General features: G+C 36.8%; 1 protein-coding gene across 1 annotated transcript; it reads right to left on the bottom strand.

Annotated features, from left to right (window-relative positions):
- On the bottom strand, positions 1–22976 carry cass (apoptosis inhibitor cassowary). The gene is made up of 10 exons (XM_053782337.2): positions 22835–22976; positions 18857–19018; positions 18350–18515; positions 14138–14301; positions 13603–13803; positions 12586–12792; positions 11033–11205; positions 6408–6588; positions 3422–3599; positions 1–1342 (listed from the first exon to the last, which is right to left on the bottom strand). Exons 1-10 carry the CDS (start codon positions 22901–22903, stop codon positions 1221–1223), a joined length of 1623 nt encoding a protein of 540 aa, XP_053638312.2. The 5' UTR covers positions 22904–22976; the 3' UTR covers positions 1–1220.
- Positions 22977–23299: the final 323 nt, after the last annotated feature.

The following is a 23299-nucleotide window of genomic DNA, read 5'->3' as shown; positions in this document are numbered from 1 at the left end:
AAAAAAAAAAAAATCTTAACTGCATCATCCATGAGTTGCCGGTTTGTTGCAGCTGAGAGGTGAGGAGCAACAAGGATACCATGTAGCTGCTGAGGGATCTTCCTGTATAGCAGAATACACTGCTATACCACGCTAGAAGAAAATCCTTATGGCTCTTGAAGTGTTCCAGTGTTTCTTTGTCAAACATTTATGAGGCACACATTTCAAATGTTGAAGAGGGGCCAACAAAATGTCTGTTGTTACACAATTTAACCATATGCTGAAGAGCAGGTTCACTTGTAGGTGGCCATGGGTCAATATACAGTTTAAAAGAAAAATTATAACAGCAACATTGTAAAATAAAAGCTTTTACAGATCTTGGTGTAGTATCTATCATTAAATGGCTAAAAATTTAGCCAGTATTACTATATAATTAACATTTACTGCAATCACTACGCCCAGCTTAACAATCTTTGCTGGTTCCCCAAGGAAGAAAATCAAGAGAAAGCACACTTGCTTCTTGCCCTAGTAATTGCTACATCTAACTGACTATCTTACAAAGTAAAACCTGGGGAGGTTAAACAATGGATGAAACTTAGAAAGCTCTTTGCACAATTTTAAAAGTAAACCACAGAGGATGTTTTCAGTAACATGGTCCCTTCAAACAATATATTCTAAAACAGCATTTCCCAAGCTTATATGGTACTGTACTTCTCTAAGTCACATTATTGTTTTAATTGGCCACATATCTTCTATTATGGAAAATAATTTTCTAGATTTAGTTCACAAACTAAGACAATTTTTAAATGATCATATAGAGTTTCATTACTGATTCATCAGTAATTTGCATAAGTTTAAGTTTATATACAGAATTTTTGATCTGTTCACGAGTCCTGTAACTTCAGTAATTATAGCTCATGAATATTAATGTAAGAGAATTCTGTTGCTGTCTTATCTTAAAATGTCTAATGAAATTTTCCATTTTATTTTTTATATACAAGAGACCCAAAATCATACTCATTTCAAAAGAACTTAATGAATGTCAAAGAAGCTTTTTGATAATTTTCCATTCAGGTACCCTTTAAGAATTTGTGAAAAACTTTCTTGGCCTTTGTGCTGTATCAACTTCTGTCCTACACCATTTTGTATTTTAAGACCTTTAGTGTGTCCTTCTGTGCCCATCACAATTTGTCCACATTCTAAAAGTCTCTCTTTTGTTTTCATTTTTTCCATAATTTTTATTAATAGGGCCTGAAACTTCCTCGCCTCCCTCTGAAGCTGGAGCGGAAGATGGGCCCTCGGCTGGAAGCAAACCCAAAGCCTCTTCCTCGTCCCCTGCCTCGACCCCGGAAATTTCCACCAGCTGCAGGAAGAGAATATGACACGAGCTATTATTAGACCAATTACTTACCCTTTTTCTTGATCTTACATTCTCCGTATGAAACAGTCATTTTTTTTTTTTTTCAACAAACCGGCCGTATCCCACCAAGGCAGGGTGGCCCAAAAAGAAAAACGAAAGTTTCTCTTTTTAAATTTAGTAATTTATACGGGAGAAGGGGTTACTAGCCCCTTGCTCCTGGCATTTTAGTCGCCTCTTACAACACGCATGGCTTACGGAGGAAGAATTCTGTTCCACTTCCCCATGGAGATAAGAGGAAATAAACAACAACAAGAACTAGAAAGAAAATAGAAGAAAACCCAGAGGGATGTGTATATATACATATATATGCTTGTACATGCATGTGTAGTGTGACCTAAGTGTAAGTAGAAGTAGCAAGACATACCTGAAATCTTCCATGTTTATGAGACAGAAAAAAAGGACACCAGCAATCCTACCATCATGTAAAACAATTACAGGCTTTCGTTTTACACTCACTTGGCAGGACGGTAGTACCTCCCTGGGCGGTTGCTGTCTACCAACCTACTACCTAGATGAAACAGTCATAAATTTATTAAATAAAAAAAGTGCATTAGATGGGTGTGAAGGTAAGAAAATTACAATAAAAAGTGATTTTTACAAAGTTCATATTACAAAGCAAATACAAATCAAACATTTTACTTTTGGAAAATTCTGAATTTCTTAAAACAGTTATAAGTTTCAATTACAAAAGTAAAGGAAAAAAGAGAAAAAGTATATTGTAATAAAAGAAATTGTAAACTATGAATCAGAATATGCAGCTACAGCACCATGTCTTCACCAAAAAACAAAGTAAAAATTTTGAAAGGTAGAAAGTCCAAAACTATGACATAAAATATCAAGATTTAAGAAATACGAATTACTGTTTTTTTCCGGCACATAAGACGCAAGAGCATATAAGGCGATGTGTGCAAGCAATTGTAACGTAACATTAGTAAACAACTGGTAAAGTGTAACCCAAACCTACCCTTGACCCAGACCTTGAGCATATAAGGTGCAGGCCGATTCTCCAAGACTTTCTGTGGGGAAAAAAGCACGTCTTATATCGTGCCTTATATGCCAGGAAACTACAGTACGAAGAAAAATTGAAAATAAAGAGATTCCTCTCATTGGTATACAAGACGGGAAAAAGAATATATAACAATAACATTGAAGATTTTTTCAATACAGTATCATGAATGGGGAGAATTAGAAGTCCACAATTGTCAATTAAATAATGAATCTGCAAGAACAATATTTATTCATTGTACAGCTGGAATAGGATCCAAAACAACAAAGCATATTAAACACTTTTTTTCATCACTGTCTTCCACACAGGCAGGGTGACCCAAAGAAAAAAAACATTCACCAATCATTCATTTAACTGCCATCTTTCCAAAGTGTGCTGACATCATAATTAGATCAGCCTATGCATGTAACATTCCCACCTCTCCTGAATGTAGACACTGCCTTTTTTCATCTCCAGAATTCAAGTCTGGTTAACTGGTTTTCCTGAATCCCTTCATAAAAGTTACCCTGCTCACATTCGAACAGCATGTTCAGTAAAAATTGCTTGTCTCCATTCATTCCTGTCTAACATGCTCTCACAAGCCTGCTGGATGCTCAAGCCCATAAAACTCAAAGCTTCTTTGTTAATCTTTCCTTCTCCATTCTCTTTATATGCCCAAACTGCCTCAACCACCTCTCCTCAGCCCTTGAATTATACCCTTGATGAACCCACATCATGTTAATTTCTATGCTCAGAATTCTCTGCATGACATTCACACCACACTGCTCTCAAACATGATCTCTCTGCTGCCTCTAGCCACCTCATTAATACAGATTTTAAAACCCATACTTCACATTCATATAAAGAAGTATTGGTACTACCATACTCAGGTACATTCTCTTTCCTGCCTCCAATATATAAATAAATAATTGACAAACTAAGCCCCAAAGTCAGGAGGCATAACATCTTTTCTTTCAATATAACACTGCAAATAAACATGTAAACTACAGACAATTATGCATAATTATACAACTTACAGTATTGGCCTGCTCTCTGGCTGTACTTGTCTTTTGGTGGAGCATAAATGGGACGTTCTTCCTTGTGGCTCTTGGGGCTGTTGGAATCGTATGTGATGGGTGGATGTCGCTTCTCTGCTCCATTTGTCATTGCCTTCCCTGCTGCAGAGGCTGGTTTCCATGATAGTGCAATACTTGCCTATAATGAAAATGCATTAAAAAAGATTTTTATCAACATACATCAAACATTAATCCACATAATGTAAAAAAACATTTTTGAATTTAATTTATGAAAGAAAATAGTATATAACCATTATTATATGTACTCATATTTTGTATTTTTATATACATTTCTGGGGCTCTCTGGAAGAATCTGCAAGATTGTTTTTTCCAATTTTAATATTTTTTTGTTCTCGATTTCAGTTTCATAACTTTTTATTAAACAGCTGTGTTCAGTTCGGATATCAATCCTACAATCCTTCAAGGCACCACACCCTTGTAGCTCTAAGTCGCAAGCTGGTACTTTTGCACGATACTTGGGTGTGGCAAAAATCAACTTTTTTTTTTTTTTGAAACTGACCACTTCCCACCTAGGCAGGGTGACCCAAAAAAGAAACACTTTCACCATCATTCACACCATCACTGTCTTGCCAGATGCATGCAGATACAACTAAAGTCCAGCTGACTATTTCCCCTGAATCCCTTTACAAAATATAACCTGCTCATACTAACAGCTCAAAGTCCCAAAAACCATATACAGGAGGGCCCCGCTTTACGGCGTTTCACTTTACGGCGTTCCGCTAATACGGTCATTTCAAATTATGACCAAAACTCGCTATACGGCTCCCCCCACCTGACTTTCTAATACGGTCACCACGCCCCACCCTGTTTGTTTACATTCTTCGTGAGCTCAGTAAGCACTAAGTCTCTCCATTTTGTCTGGAAACTCTAAAATTTCAAATGTTTTTAAAAGTTATTTCATATTTTATATATACTCTGATAATTATACTTATGTATACCTGTACTTAAATAAACTTACATACTGTACTGGCATGCAGGTACACATTAAAATCAGTAAGAGTGTCTTATGTCTCCAGACATCATATTAGTAATGATAATAATAATCATCGAGTCTCATTTAAATGTCGTATATTACGTTAAATACACATTTTCATTAATCCATCCATGATATTTTTTCAAAATTATATAATAAACATGATACATAACATAAAAAGATGATAAATACACCCCACAATAGAATAAATAAACATAAATATGAGATGTGGTAGCAGACGACTTGCACAAGTGACGCCATATTAGAAATGCTAATAATAATAATAATAATCACCAAGTCTCATTAAATGTTGTATATTATGTTAATATACACATTTTCATTAATCCATCCATGATATTTTTTTCAAAATTATATAATAAACACGATACATAACATAAAAAGATGATAAATACACCCTACAATAGAATAAATAAACAAATATGAGATGTGGTAGCCAGATAACTTGTACAAGTGATGCCAAGAATAACATTTTCTCTAATCTAACATAAGAGAAAATGTGTTACTGGGGGTAACTGTAGAAAATTATTCCTTTCATATGTATGTAAATAAGTTTATTCAGGTATACACAAATACAGTTACATAGATTATCATACATAACAACATGTGTAGAGAACCTAGGATAACCCAAAAAAGTCAGAGTGACTTATTTCCATTGCCTTCACTCAGAGCATCATTTCTTCTCAAAATGATGTTACACGAGAATGGGAGTGTTCTTCTTTATTTATTCTACCGTATCAATGTAGAGACAACCTGTACACAATGTAACTTGTACACAAACCAGACGTGTACACTTCGTTTACAAAACTTACCTTCGCCTGGTTTGTTTACATAACTCTGCGCCAGTCCTCTCTCATGCACTCATTCTTTCTCTCTCTCATTTATTCGTTTTATCTCATTTACTTACTCCTAACCCTACATTAAAACTACAAATATTTTAAGGTAAGTAATGAGTGAACTGTATATACATTTTATCGCTCTGGGATGCTTAAATGTAATAGAATATTATGTGTAGGTGGGTTGGCCTGGTATGGTAGCCCGGCTGACTACCATACATACCACACTTGATTTTTTACAATAAATACTACTCATCTCATCCTATATTTTAAGGTAAGTAATGAGTGAACTGTATATACATTTTATCGCTCTGGGATGCTTAAATATCATAGAATTGTATGTGTGGGTGGGGTGGCCTGGTATGGTAGCCTGGCTGACTACCATACATACCACACTTGATTTCTTACAATAAATACTACTTGTCTCACCCTAGATTAAGACTATAAATATTTTAAGGTAAGTAATGAGTGCACTATGTATGTATTGTACTTTTTTATTGTTTTTTGATGCCTGGTTCTATTGCTAACTTAATATATGTTAGTGTAAACTTGTTATCTAGTGTTTGTATGCATTTGTAAGTGGAAAAAAAGGGTGTTCCACTTTACGGCGGTTTCCGCATTACGGAGGTAGCCTGGAACCTAACCAGCCGTATAAGTGGGGCCTTCCTGTATAGCAATAGGTAGGTAAATAGCAACCACCCAGATAGGTACTAGTTCCTTTTCTTGCAATGTTTTCTTTCAAATTTAAAGCCTGGTTTGAAACCAGGCCATGAGGGCAATGATCCCTGGAGCACATTACCAGATGTAACTTACATACTCATCCAATTCACCACTAGTTTAAAATTTTGGGTTATAAATACATTAATTTTTGAGTAAAAGTGGCTACTCTTGTAGATTTTAATGTCCTTTTCATTGTTATTAAAAAAAAAAAATTAGAGAAATATGATTAAACTCATGAGTGCAACCAAAAACCTGTTTTATTGCAATACCTTACCAACAACACACCTTGGAATGTGCCTGAACTTTAAGATACTATTAGAAATGCACAGTGCTGTCAGTGTGATAAACACTACACTAACACACATTACAGGGGTTTTACCTTATAAGATGGAGGCTGGTGAAAAAGATCTTTGATGAGTATATTGATGTTGGCTGTAGTTTTGAGAGCTATCAGCTTGATTTTGTTTTCTTCAGTCTTCAGTTCCTCGCCAGTTTTGTTGGCTAATGCCTCTCTTAAGCGTTTCTGATATGCCTGTGAAACTCGGGCAAAGTACTGCAGCCTGGAATATTAAAACTAATGTATAATTAATCTGCCTATGTGGGAGTTTGTCACAGTCGCTTTCTTCCAAAGACAGTGTTTTTAAGAGATTCAGAAGAGAAGTTACAAAGGTTGGATAAGTTTGGAAGTGTGTAAAAAAAAAAATGAACACAGAAAAAAGCATGGTAATGAAAACGAGAAGACATCCAGGTAGCGGAAAAATGACCGTCTGAGTGGAAGAAAATGGAGTATGGATGAACTGAACATATTTATATAACTGGGGATGTGTGCATTAGCAGACGTGATGAAAATGGTTTTGAAAATCATCAAGTTGAAGAATGAGACACTTGTGCAACAGATGTGCCTATGAAAGACAGAGCAAAAATCACAGAATAGATAAGAGAAAGCGTGATTAACCTTTTCGAGGTCAGTACTGTAGTACTACGGATTTGAGCTCTGGGTCACTGCAGCAGATGTATGTGATGAGCTCAGCTCACTCAGATAAGCTGTAACCTGTAAATTTTGGCCTAGATATGAGAAAATGTGGTGAGTGTGCACCATATAAAGAAAATCTTGCTCCACGCAGTTCATGATGGGAAAATAAAACTGACTGCACTTACGGTTTAAAATAGCAACTCTTCAGTGTATTTTTGGATGTTTTTTATGGGTTTATTCTCGGTTTCTTGGTATCATTTGACAGAATGGAAGATATATTACAGTAATAATGATGATTTTGATTGGTTTCATAACTAGAAGTAGCTTGAAATCGAGCTCAAAGTAGCAGAAGTGTTTGAATTTTACCGATATTCCAGAGGATACAAATTACATAACTCATTCAATATGTGTCCAACCGGTCGATCTAATACAGGTTCACAAATGCACTGATATCATTTGTACAATTATTACAATATTGCAGTAGTCTACGTAACAGCAAATCTTGTATTTTTGTGTGAATAAAAATTAAAAATGGAAAGCAAGTGTAATACAGGAGGCCTGAGGATGTAACTAATGAACAGAGGAAATGCTTTAGTGTCAGGAATGTCTACACTGTTTAGTCTGGACCCTATTTTTCAATCGTCAATTTTTTAATTTTGTGTGAAACTAGCCAAATTACCAATTTCTAATCACTTTTTGGATAGTTGAAATAGTTAAATGGGTGGCTTCTTGTACTCAATCAATACAATGGAAGGCATACTAGTGATATAGCTAAGAGTTTGGTCAACTGGAACAATGGAATTGGCTTAAATCAGCGATGCATAAATATCGCTGAGACCACTAACTTTGAGTGAGTGAATTCCATAAGTTTTCCATCAAATTTCATACTTTTGGTTTCATTACCTTCGGATAAAAATTCTCTTATCATTTCATATTTGGGGGGGGGGGGGGGAGGAATTCTTTGACACAGAGAGCAATTTCCAGATCAGGAGTCTGAACCCTGAAAGGGATAACATAAGAACATAAGAAAGGAGGCCTGCTGGCCCATACTAGGCAGGTCCTTAACAATTCATCCCACTAACAAAACATTTGCCCAACCCAATTTAATGTATTAACCCTTTGAGGGTTTCAGCCGTACTAGTACGGCTTACGACCCAGGGTTTTTGACGTACTAGTACGCCTAAATTCTAGCGCCCTCAAATCTAGTGGGAGAAAGCTGGTAGGCCTCCTTATGAAAGAATGGGTCTATGTGGTCAGTGTGCACAGTATAAAAAAAAATCCTGCAGCACACAGTGCGTAATGAGAAAAAAAAAAACTGACCGTTTTTTTGGAATAAAACAACGACTTTGCACTGTATTTTCGTATGGTATTTATTGTTGTATTCTAGTTTTCTTGGTCTCATTTTATAGAATGGAAGACATATTACAGAAATTGAGATGATTTTGACTGGTTTTACAATGAAAAGTACTTTGAAGTTGAGCTCAAAGTAGCAGAAATGTTTGATTTTTACCAAAGTTCAAAAGTAAACAAATCATGCCAAGTGTCCAATACACGTCAACTGGTGAGTCTAATATTATTTTGCAAGTGCGCCAATATTATTTATACCATTTTTTACACTAATGCAGTAGTCTGCATAACAGTAAATCTTCTATTTTTTATGAGAATAAAAATTCAAAGTGAAAAGCAAAAGAATGTAAGAGGGGCCTTGAGACGTGACTAATGAACAGAGGAAATGTCATTTTAGTGCCAGGAATGTCTTTCTTGTTTATTCTGGACCCTATTCGGAAATTGGCATCTTTGGAAATTTGTGTGAAATTGGCAAAATTGCTAAATTCTGACCACTGTATTGGATAGTTGAAATTGATAAATGGATAGTTTCTTGCACTCATTCGATAGAAAAAAATGGAGTTCTAGCGAAATATTCATGTTTTTTGTCAACTAGTACAGTGGAATTGGCCGAAAATGGGGCTGAAAGTGGGCAAAATCGCCGATGCGTAAACATCGCCGACACAGCTAACTTCGTGAGAGCATAATTCCGTAAGTTTTCCATCAAATTTCATACTTTTGGTGTCATTATGATCAGGAAAAGATTCTCTATCTTTTCATAAGAAAAAATATTTTTTTTTTTTTTAAATTTGGCCGACCCTGAGAACGAGTCTCGGAGAGGGCCTGTCGACCCTCAAAGGGTTAAAGAATATAGGGTAAGTTGTTTATCAATGAATACAGTAAAATAATGCATCAGAAAATAATGGTGATAAAAATTTTGCAAGCTGTAATAAATTCAATTGAACTGACAATCCACAAGCTCAATCAAAATACACCAAACCTTTCATCTAGATTCTAGTGGGTGGGGTTACTTAAAGTAGCAGATATTATGTGAATGGTGAGGTGCAGGTTAGGGTATGTAGGAGAGAGGTAAATTATTTTCCAGTAAAAGTAGGCCTTAGACAGGGGTATGTGATGTCACCATGGTTAATATACTTATAGATGGGGGTTATAAAAGACATGTATGCAAGGGCACTTGAGAGAGGCAAGGGACTGAAAGATAATGAATCTGGTATGGAGTGGGAGTTGTCACAGTTGCTGTTTGCTGATGACAGTTCTTTTGGGAGATTTGTCTGTAAAAACTTGCATTTGTGGACACAGTGGTGCCTATGCTAACCTTCCTATGGTGTAGAAATATACCTAGTTGGACGAATCTTATTGAAGCTAGCTGGCCCAGTGGCTAACGCGACGGTCTGGAGTTTTGAGACACTCTGACCGCGGGTTCAAATCCCGCCCGTGGTATGGTTGTTAAACAAATTTGAGAGTATGTAAAAGAAAGAAATTAAAGGTAAACTTAGAAAGAGCAATGAAATGAAAATATAAAAAAAGAAAAATTTGGCAAAGAGAGACTGGATATCAGACTAAAGGGAGTATGGAGGAAGTGAATGTTTTCAGATATTTGAGAGTGAACTTAATGATGAATGGTTCTATGAGATGAGATAACCCACAGAACTTAAAAAGGTAAAAATGTAGGTTGTGCATAAAAGCAAAAAGGGGAAACGTACCAAAGCATAGTAGTACCAACACTGCTGTAGGGGTCTGAAACATGGGTTTTGAGTGTTGCAGTGAGGAGGAGGGTGGAGGCAGTAGAGATGTCGTGCCTGAAGGCAATGTGTGGTGTGAATATTATGCAGAGTTCAGGGTTTCGAGATTACATGTGGAATTGTTAAAAGTATTATTCAGAGGGCTGAGGAGGGGTTGTTGAGGTGGTTTGGAAAATTTGGAGAGGACTGAGAAAACCAGGAGTATGAATCTGGGATGGGGGGAAAGGAGGGACAGGGGATGTCCTAGAAAAGTTGGAGGGAGGGGGTAAAAGAGGTTTCAATTGATAGAGCCTTGGGCATACAACAGACTTGTGCAAGTGTGTTTGATTGGAGTGAATGGAGGCAAGTAGTTTTTATAATTTGATGTACTGTTGGTGTGTGAGCATGGCAACATTTATGAAGGAATTTAGGGAAACTAATTAGCTGAACTAGTCCTAGAGGTAGGAAGTACAGCAAGGACAGGAATGCTGTAGTTTAGAGGGTCATCTGAACTGTGAAGTGGGCACCCTTCTGGCAAATCAGTGATTGACTAAGTGTTATCTTCATTGTCAAGTCAGGAGAATAATACATCTGGGAAAGACCCTGAAAGCCCAGAACCTCAAGGAGGAGAGTCTGAATGAAGCTAAGATGTCATAAATATTTTAAGATAATCTGGTAATACAGTAATGCATTCACATGATGCATGACCACCAATACACCTCTCCTTTGGGATTTTAAAACACTGAAGTAAAAATCCAAAATCATTATAGACAAAAAGATAAACAACTTCCCCAAAGGAATGTGAATTATCAAGCAATTTTACCAATGTACCCAAGTAATATTAACATCCTAAGCTTATTACATCAACAAGATGTGTATAATAAATGAAGCCTGGAATTTTCATCAGCAGTTTCCCATCAAGATAGGGTGACCCCTAATATAAATTATAACAGAGTTTCAAACCTGATCCTGAAATCCTTTAGTCGATCTGCGTCTTCAGTTAGGAATTCTGGACTCTGCTTTGCAAGTTGGTGGAAAGCGAAGAGGAGACACTCTACACGGGAAAACTCTAGGCTGACTCCTCCTTCCAGTGCCTCTGTGGCTGCATCTCCTTCTGGAGGTAGTGGCATCACTTCCTGACAATGCAATCAAATACATTAATATTATATTTATGAGAAAGCACAAAGCCCATAAGATTAAACAGTAATCAAATTATTAATTTTATATGAGAGTGCTAAACTTTGTGAAAAACTGTTATAGGATTACAACAAATAGTCAACTAATAAACTGGCAATCTATTCCATCTAAAAAAGAAGAAACATTATAAAAACAAGTATATTTTAATTAAAGATCACTTAGAAATCCACTGATTAGATTAGATTTTAAGAGAAAACAAGCTTGAAGTACAGCATTATATTTTTATACTTCATGAAAAGGTCTAATAGTGTTGTTGCTTTAAATCAACTTAAAACTTAAGTTGAAAGCAGTAGCGAGAAAAAATAAATGAAACAAAAGTCGCACAAACGCAATTCTGAAGGAGCATGGATGAAGCGACTGTATCTACACATTTGAATATGAGCATACTGGAAGAAAGGCACATGCAAGACGAGATTAAACATAAAATAAGTAAGGAAAATAAGGTGACTGAAGTGAAGAGGAATCTGGGGAAAGAAGTTTATCAATAGATCCAAAAAAGGAAATAAATCAGAAAACAGTGGCACTGTTACTTTTCTTTGAATGAGACATAGTCTTTGAATGTTACAGTGAAGATGAAGCTGAAGTCTATGATAGCAAGGTGTGATGTGAATATTATGGAAAAAAAAGTTAAAACAATATGTGATATATATTCAGGGAGCAGAGGAAGGGCTGTTGATATACTTGATCCTTTAAAAGTAGGAAGTTAAAAGCAAACATGAAAAATAACCCTATTTTCCCCACAGGTTTCTTACTTCACAAAACTATTATTTAATGAGGCACCAGTTTTCAGGAATGTAACCTGGGCATTATGCAAGGGTTTACTGTATATACAGGCCTACCTGTATATACAGTAAACCAGACCACCACCATAAAGCCAATATTGCCTTAGAGCGAATCATAGCCTTTTATTCACTTGCCAGTGCATATTAAAGCCTAAAAACATGTTTACACTATTAATTAAAGTGTGCAATAGCACTAGGCCTAAAAAAATTATGTAAAAGTAAAATAATAAAATTTTCTTAAAAATTGCCAAAAAGCATCTCAAGAGCAAGGCAATCACCAAAAATAACAAACACGAATGTAATTGAAAAGCAAAGTATTAGCGAAGCTTTCTAAAGTGAGCACCATATTAATGAGGTATGCCTGTACAGTGTATACTGTATATTAAGAGAAAGAAAGAAGAAAATTTTGTTATGTGCATTATTATACATGTAAATGTATCCACCAGATTTCCATATTACACTTGGGATTCCTACTGAGATGACAAACTGCAATTTTTTTTATTCAGAAAAGAAATCACACTCAATTATATCACCTACCAACAGTTTATCAAAGATGGTTACAATTTTGCCTCCTATATCTTCTAAATTGCCAGCATGAGGAACAAGCTCTGCTATAATTTTCAGAAGATCAAGGATGAGTGCAGCATTGTTACCCCCATCACTCACAGCAGCTTCCAAGTGGTCAAGAGCTGGTACAACTTCTCGCCACATATATTCAACAAACTGTGTAGAACGCACCTGGGACTGAAAACAGAGAATTGATGAGAACAGTATACAGCACAGTGCTGTTTGAGTGTGAGCAAGGTAATATTTTGTGAAGGGATTCGCAGACACCGGTTAGCCGGACTTGAGTCCTGGAGGTGGGAAGTAGTGTCTGTGCTTTAAAGGAAGGGTTTGGGATATCTGCTGTTTTGAGGAACATCTAAACTGTCATATCTGTGTGCCTCTGCCAAAACAGTGATAGTGTGAATGATGGTGAAATTATTTCTTTTTCGGGTCACCCTGCCTCGGTGGGAGACGGTCAGTGTGTTAAAAAACTACTGGAACTTGTGTGGGATGAGCTTCAGCTCTTGGTTCCACCATTTACCTTCCCAACACACCAATGTGAAATAGCTTGCCATATCTTATTTTTGAAGTGTGGTATGAATCTAATTCCCATGATAATTACAAAGACTTAGTAATATGCATAAAAGAATCAAAATTGGTGGGTATTATATTGGATGATATTCTGACATGGGAGTGCATGCACGAAAATCATCGATCGTATTCTTGGCTTCTTCCATTTAATTATTTTTCTACACAAACTAGTCTTGATGAAATTAACTAGTCTACTAACACCTCATTACATTACAAATAATTTATATAATAGTGACCCATTTTAGTGGCCTTAACCTAACCAACATTATTGACAATATTATTTTAGTATTTCCACAGTTAACTCGGCTAAATTTGAAACCTAAACCTAAAAGTGAAATTAAATGTAATTAAGAAGACATAAAAGTTACAAAATAAATTTAACATTTACAAAAAATTCATCACAACAGAGCTACTTACAGAAAAATATGGCAGGGCCTGCTTTGTGCAAGATGTTAGGCGATGAACGCTCTCAACATCAGACGGGTCCAAGGGACGGGTGAAATCAACTTGCTCAGCCACCAGGTCAACCAATTGCTGGTAACCCTTCACTGTCTGGCAGGTTTTTAATTCTCGAAGTATGCCCATCACAAGGGTGAACTCTTCTTCTGATGAATCTACCTAAAATGCATTAATGGGAAGTACAGTGCCTGAACTCTGAAGGAGGGGTGTTAATGTTGCAGTTTTAAACTGTAGTGTAAAGCACCCTTCTGGCAAGACAGTGATGGAGTGAATGATGGTGAAAGTTTTTCTTTTTCAGGCCACCCTGCCTTGGTTGGAATCGGCTAGTGTGTTAATAATAATAATAATTAAATTTTTAGCCAATATTCACTTATATTAAATTTTGGGTTGATACAGATACTGTAAAAAAATGACTGATACCACTTATATCGATAATTTGCCACACGACCTAATAATGAACCCTGAAAAAAATGCTCGAGTAGTTTTAAGTTACCTGCAACACTTTCTTTGCCTCGGTGAGAATGAGTGTTTCTACGTCACTTGTGAAAACTTGTGACCCAAGTGACTTTATCTTCGTGTGAAGAAAACGAATGCATCTCTCTCGTACTAACTCGTCTTCACTATGTTCAATCTGGTAAAACAATCCAGTCAAGGTTCCTGCAAAATCAAGGGAAGAAAATTTAAAACAAGGCTACAAGAAAACTGGTAGATAATTAGGGGGAAAAACAGGAACTGGTCAATGGATTAAAAAATTCTATAAATTTTTTTTTTACACCTACTTCTAATGAAAGCCGAAACACTTTTCTTATTACTACAGTGCCATGATTTTTGTATAACACACACACACACATGCAACTCTACCAAACACACACATACAAAACACCCATAGTACACAACACCACAAAACACACAATTTTTTTTTTTTTTTTTTTTTTTTTTTTTTTTTTTCAACAAGTCGGCCGTCTCCCACCGAGGCAGGGTGACCCAAAAAAGAAAGAAAATCCCCAAAAAGAAAATACTTTCATCATCATTCAACACTTTCACCACACTCGCACATTATCACTGTTTTTGCAGAGGTGCTCAGAATACAACAGTCTAGAAGCATAAACATATAAAGATACACAACATATCCCTCCAAACTGCCAATATCCCAAACCCCTCCTTTAAAGTGCAGGCATTGTACTTCCCATTTCCAGGACTCAAGTCCGACTATATGAAAATAACCGGTTTCCCTGAATCCCTTCACTAAATATTACCCTGCTCACACTCCAACAGATCGTCAGGTCCCAAGTACCATTCGTCTCCATTCACTCCTATCTAACACGCTCACGCACGCTTGCTGGAAGTCCAAGCCCCTTACCCACAAAACCTCCTTTACCCCCTCTCTCCAACCCTTTCGAGGACGACCCCTACCCCGCCTTCCTTCCCCTATAGATTTATATGCTTTCCATGTCATTCTACTGTGATCCATTCTCTCTAAATGACCAAACCACCTCAACAACCCCTCTTCTGCCCTCTGACTAATACTTTTATTAACTCCACACCTTCTCCTAATTTCCACACTCCGAATTTTCTGCATAATATTTACACCACACATTGCCCTTAAACAGGACATCTCCGCTGCCTCCAACCGTCTCCTCGCTGCTGCATTTACCACCCAAGCTTCACACCCATATAAGAGTGTTGGTACTACTATACTTTCATACATTCCCTTCTTTGCCTCCATAGATAACGTTTTTTGACTCCACATATACCTCAACGCACCACTCACCTTTTTTCCCTCATCAATTCTATGATTAACCTCATCCTTCATAAATCCATCCGCCGACACGTCAACTCCCAAGTATCTGAAAACATTCACTTCTTCCATACTCCTCCTCCCCAATTTGATATCCAATTTTTCTTTATCTAAATCATTTGACACCCTCATCACCTTACTCTTTTCTATGTTCACTTTCAACTTTCTACCTTTACACACATTCCCAAAACTCATCCACTAACCTTTGCAATTTTTCTTTAGAATCTCCCATAAGCACAGTATCATCAGCAAAAAGTAACTGTGTCAATTCCCATTTTGAATTTGATTCCCCATAATTTAATCCCACCCCTCTCCCAAACACCCTAGCATTTACTTCCTTTACAACCCCATCTATAAATATATTAAACAACCATGGTGACATTACACATCCCTGTCTAAGACCTACTTTTACCGGGAAGTAGTCTCCCTCTCTTCTACACACCCTAACCTGAGCCTCACTATCCTCATAAAAACTCTTTACAGCATTTAATAACTTACCACCTATTCCATATACTTGCAACATCTGCCACATTGCTCCTCTATCCACTCTATCATATGCCTTTTCTAAATCCATAAATGCAATAAAAACTTCCCTATCTTTATCTAAATACTGTTCACATATATGCTTCAATGTAAACACCTGATCTACACATCCCCTACCCACTCTAAAACCTCCTTGCTCATCCGCAATCCTACATTCTGTCTTACCTCTAATTCTTTCAATTATAACCCTACCGTACACTTTTCCTGGTATACTCAGTAAGCTTATTCCTCTATAATTTTTACAGTCTCTTTTGTCCCCTTTCCCTTTATATAAAGGGACTATACATGCTCTCTGCCAATCCCTAGGTACCTTCCCCTCTTTCATACATTTATTAAACAAAAGTACCAACCACTCCAACACTATATCCCCCCCTGCTTTTAACATTTCTGTCATGATCCCATCAGTTCCAGCTGCTTTACCCCCTTTCATTTTACGTAATGCCTCACGTACCTCCCCCACACTTACATTCTGCTCTTCTTCACTCCTAAAAGATGGTATACCTCCCTGACCAGTGCATGAAATTACTGCCTCTGTTTCTTCCTTAACATTTAAAAGTTCCTCAAAATATTCTCGCCATCTACCCAATACCTCCATCTCCCCATCTACTAACTCCCCTACTCTGTTTTTAACTGACAAATCCATATTTTCCCTAGGCTTTCTTAACTTGTTTAACTCACTCCAAAATTTTTTCTTATTTTCATTAAAATTTCTTGACAGTGCCTCTCCCACTCTATCATCTGCTCTCCTTTTGCACTCTCTCACCACTCTCTTTACCTTTCTTTTACTCTCCATATACTCTGCTCTTCTTATAACACTTCTGCTTTGTAAAAACCTCTCATAAGCTACCTTTTTCTCTTTTATCACACCCTTTACTTCATCATTCCACCAATCACTCCTCTTTCCTCCTGCCCCCACCCTCCTATAACCACAAACTTCTGCCCCACATTCTAATACTGCATTTTTAAAACTATTCCAACCCTCTTCAACCCCCCCACTACTCATCTTTGCACTAGCCCACCTTTCTGCCAATAGTCGCTTATATCTCACCCGAACTTCCTCCTCCCTTAGTTTATACACTTTCACTTCCCTCTTACTTGTTGTTGCCACCTTCCTCTTTTCCCATCTACCTCTTACTCTAACTGTAGCTACAACTAAATAATGATCCGATATATCAGTTGCCCCTCTATAAACATGTACATCCTGGAGCCTACCCATCAACCTTTTATCCACCAATACATAATCTAATAAACTACTTTCATTACGTGCTACATCATACCTTGTATATTTATTTATCCTCTTTTTCATAAAATATGTATTACTTATTACCAAATTTCTTTCTACACATAGCTCAATTAAAGGCTCCCCATTTACATTTACCCCTGGCACCCCAAATTTACCTACTACTCCCTCCATAACATTTTTACCCACTTTAGCATTAAAATCCCCAACCACCATTACTCTCACACTTGATTCAAAACTCCCCACGCATTCACTCAACATTTCCCAAAATCTCTCTCTCTCCTCTACACTTCTCTCTTCTCCAGGTGCATACACGCTTATTATAACCCACTTTTCACATCCAATCTTTATTTTACTCCACATAATCCTTGAATTAATACATTTATAGTCCCTCTTTTCCTGCCATAGCTTATCCTTCAACATTATTGCTACTCCTTCTTTAGCTCTAACTCTATTTGAAACCCCTGACCTAATCCCATTTATTCCTCTCCACTGAAACTCTCCCACCCCCTTCAGCTTTGTTTCACTTAAAGCCAGGACATCCAGCTTCTTCTCATTCATAACATCCACAATCATCTCTTTCTTATCATCTGCACAACATCCACGCACATTCAGACTTCCCACTTTGACAATTTTCTTCTTCTTATTCTTTTTAGTAATCTTTACAGGAAAAGGGGTTACTAGCCCATATATATATATATATATACCCAACCACCTATATTTAAACTCTGAATACCCAACACATAACACATTTCTTAATTTAAAAAAATTCAAAATAATGTATGTTAAAAAATCATTACAGAAGAAACAAAGATTTAAATGTTCCTTGGACAACAAGTAAGGTTGACACATCATGGAAACTATCAATACCTGAAATAATTCCTTAAGTGAGACAATTTCCAAAATAAATTTTTCTTGGAAAGTCAGTAAACCCTCACTGAATGTGAACAGATGAAGCAGTGTGAAATCAGCCCATGACAGTGTATATAACTTTTCAAACCATAAAAAAACTGCTCATCATAAGATCAAATACTTAGAAATTAAAAAAAGGTAAATGCCTAACTTAAAAAAAAAAAGAATTAATAGTAAGGCAGCTCAACAAAATAAACTAGTAACTTCTTAACCTTTAGGATCAGTTTTCAGAAGAGAGACAAGGGAGTTTTGTACAGCTGCCAGTTCAACCTGGTCTTCCATCTGCAGCAGCTGGGCCAAGATGTCTGCTACCTTGGGTACCAATTCTGTGCGACCTCTGCACAAAGTGGGCAGATCTTTAATAGCCTGTTTTCGAATCTGAAAAAAAGGCATCGTAGTTATAGCCTTCACAAGCAAGGCAAACTAAGGATTTCTTCAAGCAAATGATTCAAAGTTTACTTCACAAAATAAGTTTATGTCTTTAGCCATTCATTACCTACAGTTTAAGTCATTACTTAACAATCTCTCACCTTAGTGAAAATGTTTTAGTGAATACTGTACTTGTAAGTGTTAACTGATGATTATGACACATGCAATAAAGATACCCAACTGTTGCAAATGTCTCTTAATCATCAAATTCTTAGTATTTTATACTATTTTCAACACAAGTCTTATAATTCAAATCAACTATCAAAACAAAGAATCTACTTGTAACTTACTGTAACTTCATCATCTTCACAGAGATCAAACAAAGCATTTAGGGCTTGCTCCTGGTGGGCTGGAAAATGCTGAAAAAAGCGTGCAATGAACTGAGAGGTGAGTCGTCTTTCTCCTGTGCCACCCTTTACTCCAGTCAGTATTTCTGCAAACTCTGCTTTATGCTGAGAAATTAAAAAAAAAAAAAAATTAAAAATATAATAAATTTATATACGTACAGTGGTACCTCGATTTTCGAACAGCTCCCAACTCGAACAATTATGTAAGTGTATTTTTGTAAGTGCTTTTGTAAGTGTATTTTTGGGGGTATGAAACGGACTATTCTAATTTACATTATTCCTTATGAGAACAAATTCATTCGGTATTGGCACTTGAACAGCCTTCTGGAACGAATTAAGTTCATAACTCGAGGTACCACTGTACTTGAAAGTAACATGACTAAATACAGTATAGTAAAAATTTCATTTCAATAATCATAGCACAGTACACTTATACTTGATACAAATTTCAATTCATGTGAACTCCCTCTCCACATCTTCGACCATCTCCAGTATACTAGCTGCTTCTGTATTAAAATGAACTACAAGGAGCAGGTCACCAGCAGCAACAGCCTGGTTGACCAGACAAACACCAGACAAGCCTAGCCCATGGCCAGACCGAGCGAGTGCAAATATGCATATGATAGGGATTATTAGACCAATGCTTGCATAAACCATGGGAATGACAAAGTAAACCTAGTGAACTAGATTGAGGCCCAACTAGTTTTCAATGAACCTGAGCTGAACAGACAACAGTGATTGGAAACACCATTGACTGCATTTTCTAATACAACTGAACTAAAAGCAGGATACATAATCTCCAGTACTTTGACCTACATGATTCTACACTTGGGATAGGTAGATACCAAAATTTTGTCAATACTGATACTCAATTTTAGGCTGATACTGGTACTGATACCATAAAAATTAGTCGATACCCATTAATGCCAATACTCAATTTTAAGCCAATACAGCCGCCATCAAAATTAGCTGATACCTATTAATGCTGATACTTTGGAACATCCCTATTTTAGACAATGGTTTACCTCTTATACACTGACAAAGAAATTAACCCTTTGGGGGTTTCGGATGTACTAGTACGTCTTACGACCCAGGGTTTTTTGATGTACTAGTACGCCTAAATTCTAGCGCCCTCAAATCTAGTGAGAGAAAGCTGGTAGGCTTACATATGTAAGAATGGGTCTATGTGGTCAGTGTGCGCAGTATAAAAAAAAATCCTGCAGCACACAGTGCGCAATGAGAAAAAAAAAAACTTTGACCGTGTTTTTAATTAAAACAGCAACTTTGCACTGTATTTTCGTATGGTATTTATTGTTGTATTCTAGTTTTCTTGGTCTCGTTTTATAGAATGGAAGACATATTACAGAAATTGAGACGATTTTGATTAGTTTTACAATGAAAAGTACCTTGAAATTGAGCTCAAAGTAACAGAAATGTTCGATTTTTACCGAAGTTTAAAAGTAAACAAATCATGCCAAGCGTCCAATACACATCAACTGGTGAGTCTAATATTCTATCACAAGTGCGCTGATATTATTTATACAATTTCTACACTAATGCAGTAGTCTGCATAACAGTAAATCTTATTTTTTTTGTAAGAATAAAAATTCAAAGTGGAAAGCTAAAGAAATATAAGAGGGGCCTGGGGATGTGACTAACAAACAGAGAACTTGTTATTTTAGTGCCAGGAATGTCTTTCTTGTTTATTCTGGACCCTATTCGGAAATTGGCATCTTTTGAAATTTGTGTGAAATTGGCAAAAATTGCTAAATTCTGACCATTTTATTGGATAGTTGAAATCAGTAAATGGGTGGTTTCTTGTACTCATTCGATAGAAAAAAAATAATGGAGTTTTAGCAAAATAGTTATGGTTTTTGTCGACTAGTACACTGGAATTGGCGAAAATAGGGCTCAAAGTGGGCAAAATCGCCGATGCATAAAATCGTCGAGACCGCTAACTTCACGAGAGCATAATTCCCTAAGTTTTCCATCAAATTTCATATTTTTGGTGTCATTATGATATGAAAAGATAGAGAATCTTTTCCCTAAGAATTTTTTTTTTTTTTTTTGAAATTTGGCCGACCCTGAGAACAAGTCTCTGAGAGGACCTGTCGAACCCCAAAGGGTTAAGTGGCTTTACTTGTACCATGAGCATCTTAAACCTGACCCTGACTGCTGCTTATACCTAATATGACCTCTCTTCACTCACATATATTTTGGCTTTATTTACTGTGTTTTGGCTAGGGATGCTACTATCAAATTTTTTACCAATATCGATACCATCAAAATTAGCCAGTACCCACAGATACCGATACCACTAATCTGAATATGCTACAAGTCTTCATTTACATTCTGCCAGGTGCGAGACAAATATATGCTGCAAGACCTGATGGCTAAAGCTCTTGCTTCACATGGCAAGGGTCTCGGTTTGATTCCCAGCAAGGGTAGAAACATTGGGCATGCTACCTTACACCGGTTGTCTATGTTCCCCATCAGTAAAATGGGTACCTGGGTGTTAGTTGACTGGTGTGGGTCGCATCCTGGGACAAAACTGACCTAATTTGCCCAAAATGCTCTGCATAACAAGCGGCTTTCTTTACAGTAGCATGTCATTGATGTCAGCTAGGCCTGTACACCTTGTACATGTACTTGTAGAAATAATGCCCTGGCATGATAGCGGCTTTCTATGTGCTTAACAAACCAAAATTGTAATTACAAATTGTAACCTTAACAAAGAAATAAATATCTTTATTATTATTATTATTACTATTATTCTGTCCAGTATTAATTTTCCTTATATCTTCCAAAATAACATTTTGAACAAGAAATGATTACTCCTCCTATGATGTATGGATCTGTATGCATGGAAGTGTAAAAAGTAACAGAGGTCCAACAAGTAGTTGGTAATTATATATTACATGCATTTCTTGAAGCAAGGACAAAAATAAATATTTTTGCAAGTGTTACTTCATTAATTTGTCGGTGTCAAATATCTGGTTTGTACGGAGGACCTTAATGCTCATTATGAGCCAGGGCCCCAGAGCTTATCCTTAGGGAATGTCATGTGTGATGGTTCCTTATTCTGACCTCACTCCTGTCATACAAACTCTCTGCTGCCTATTAGTGAGCCATTCCTTGATATATGAGAATTTGTAATTAGCAAGTAAATTTATTTAGGTACAGGTAAACACAAGTACAATTAGCATACATAGTGTAAAGTAACCTAGCATAATATAACCAGGCTGTGATGGATATGTGGGGCAGCAGGCCTACAGCAGCAACAGTCTGGTTGACCAGGCGAGCACCAGACGAGCCTGGCCCATGGCTGGGCTCAGAGAGTAGATATACTCTCGAAATTCTTCAGAGGTATATCAAAGGTATAACCTCCCCCCCTCCAAAAAAAAGTAAAAATGACATTTCCATCCAGATTTTTAACCCCATAGTCAATTACAATTTTCCAATTACTGTCAAAAAACGTATAATGCTAACACGACTCTCGTAATAATTTATTTATTAATACAATACATTGTTTGCCTGAAATGCTCTGAATATAAATGAACTTTTGGTATGTACACCCAACTGTTACACTTCTCTGTACAAACATGTATCATGCTAACATAAAAATATTATTATTTATTATTTATTAATAAAAGACGCTAATCTTCCTGGGGATGGCCAGACCTACGTGGAGACGACCAGGATCAACCCGATGACAGGGAATGACACGTCTAATTCCCCGGATCAAGAGCCCTTCACCAACACAACGGCACCATCCAGAAGAATCTATTACAACTAATAAAACTGAAAATTAGAGGAACAGACACGCGGGTAGCTGACTCCACCACCGCCGCCGCCGCCGCTCACTTCCACCTCAAATTCCCGAACACACAGACGATAATAGGGTTTAAAAATATGCCTCACCTCGCCTGCCTTGTCTTTAGCATCTGCAATAGTGTTGTAGAGGGCGTACAACCTGTCAACGGTAGCCATGATAGCGTGGAAGTGTGAGTAGTGCTGGTGTAAGACTCGCCACCACCATCAACAAACATAAACATGGTGTCACCAGCTGCCTCATAACAACACTCTCACAATATATCCTCTTATATATCACTACTTTCTAAACTATCTCAATATTCTAACTCAAAAAATATAATAATTTTTATATATGTAAATAATTCCCCTGAAAATCTCCTACAAAAACGTTTTTAATTGATGTTATTTCGGTTGTTAGCGTTATTCCGGAGTATGAAAAGACAATCCGGGCAAAAAGATAGATATTCTTATAAATGTTTTACAAAAACCGACATGCCACATGTGGGAATCTTTATTGAGGAAACGTTTCGCCACACAGTGACTTCGTCAGTCCAATACAAAGAAGAACGGTGG

The sequence above is a fragment of the Cherax quadricarinatus genome, chromosome 38 (assembly GCF_038502225.1).
Source record: "Cherax quadricarinatus isolate ZL_2023a chromosome 38, ASM3850222v1, whole genome shotgun sequence".
Classification (NCBI taxonomy): domain Eukaryota; kingdom Metazoa; phylum Arthropoda; class Malacostraca; order Decapoda; family Parastacidae; genus Cherax; species Cherax quadricarinatus.
Note: the sequence above shows the minus strand (reverse complement) of the source record. Positions and strands in the feature narration are given on the sequence as shown.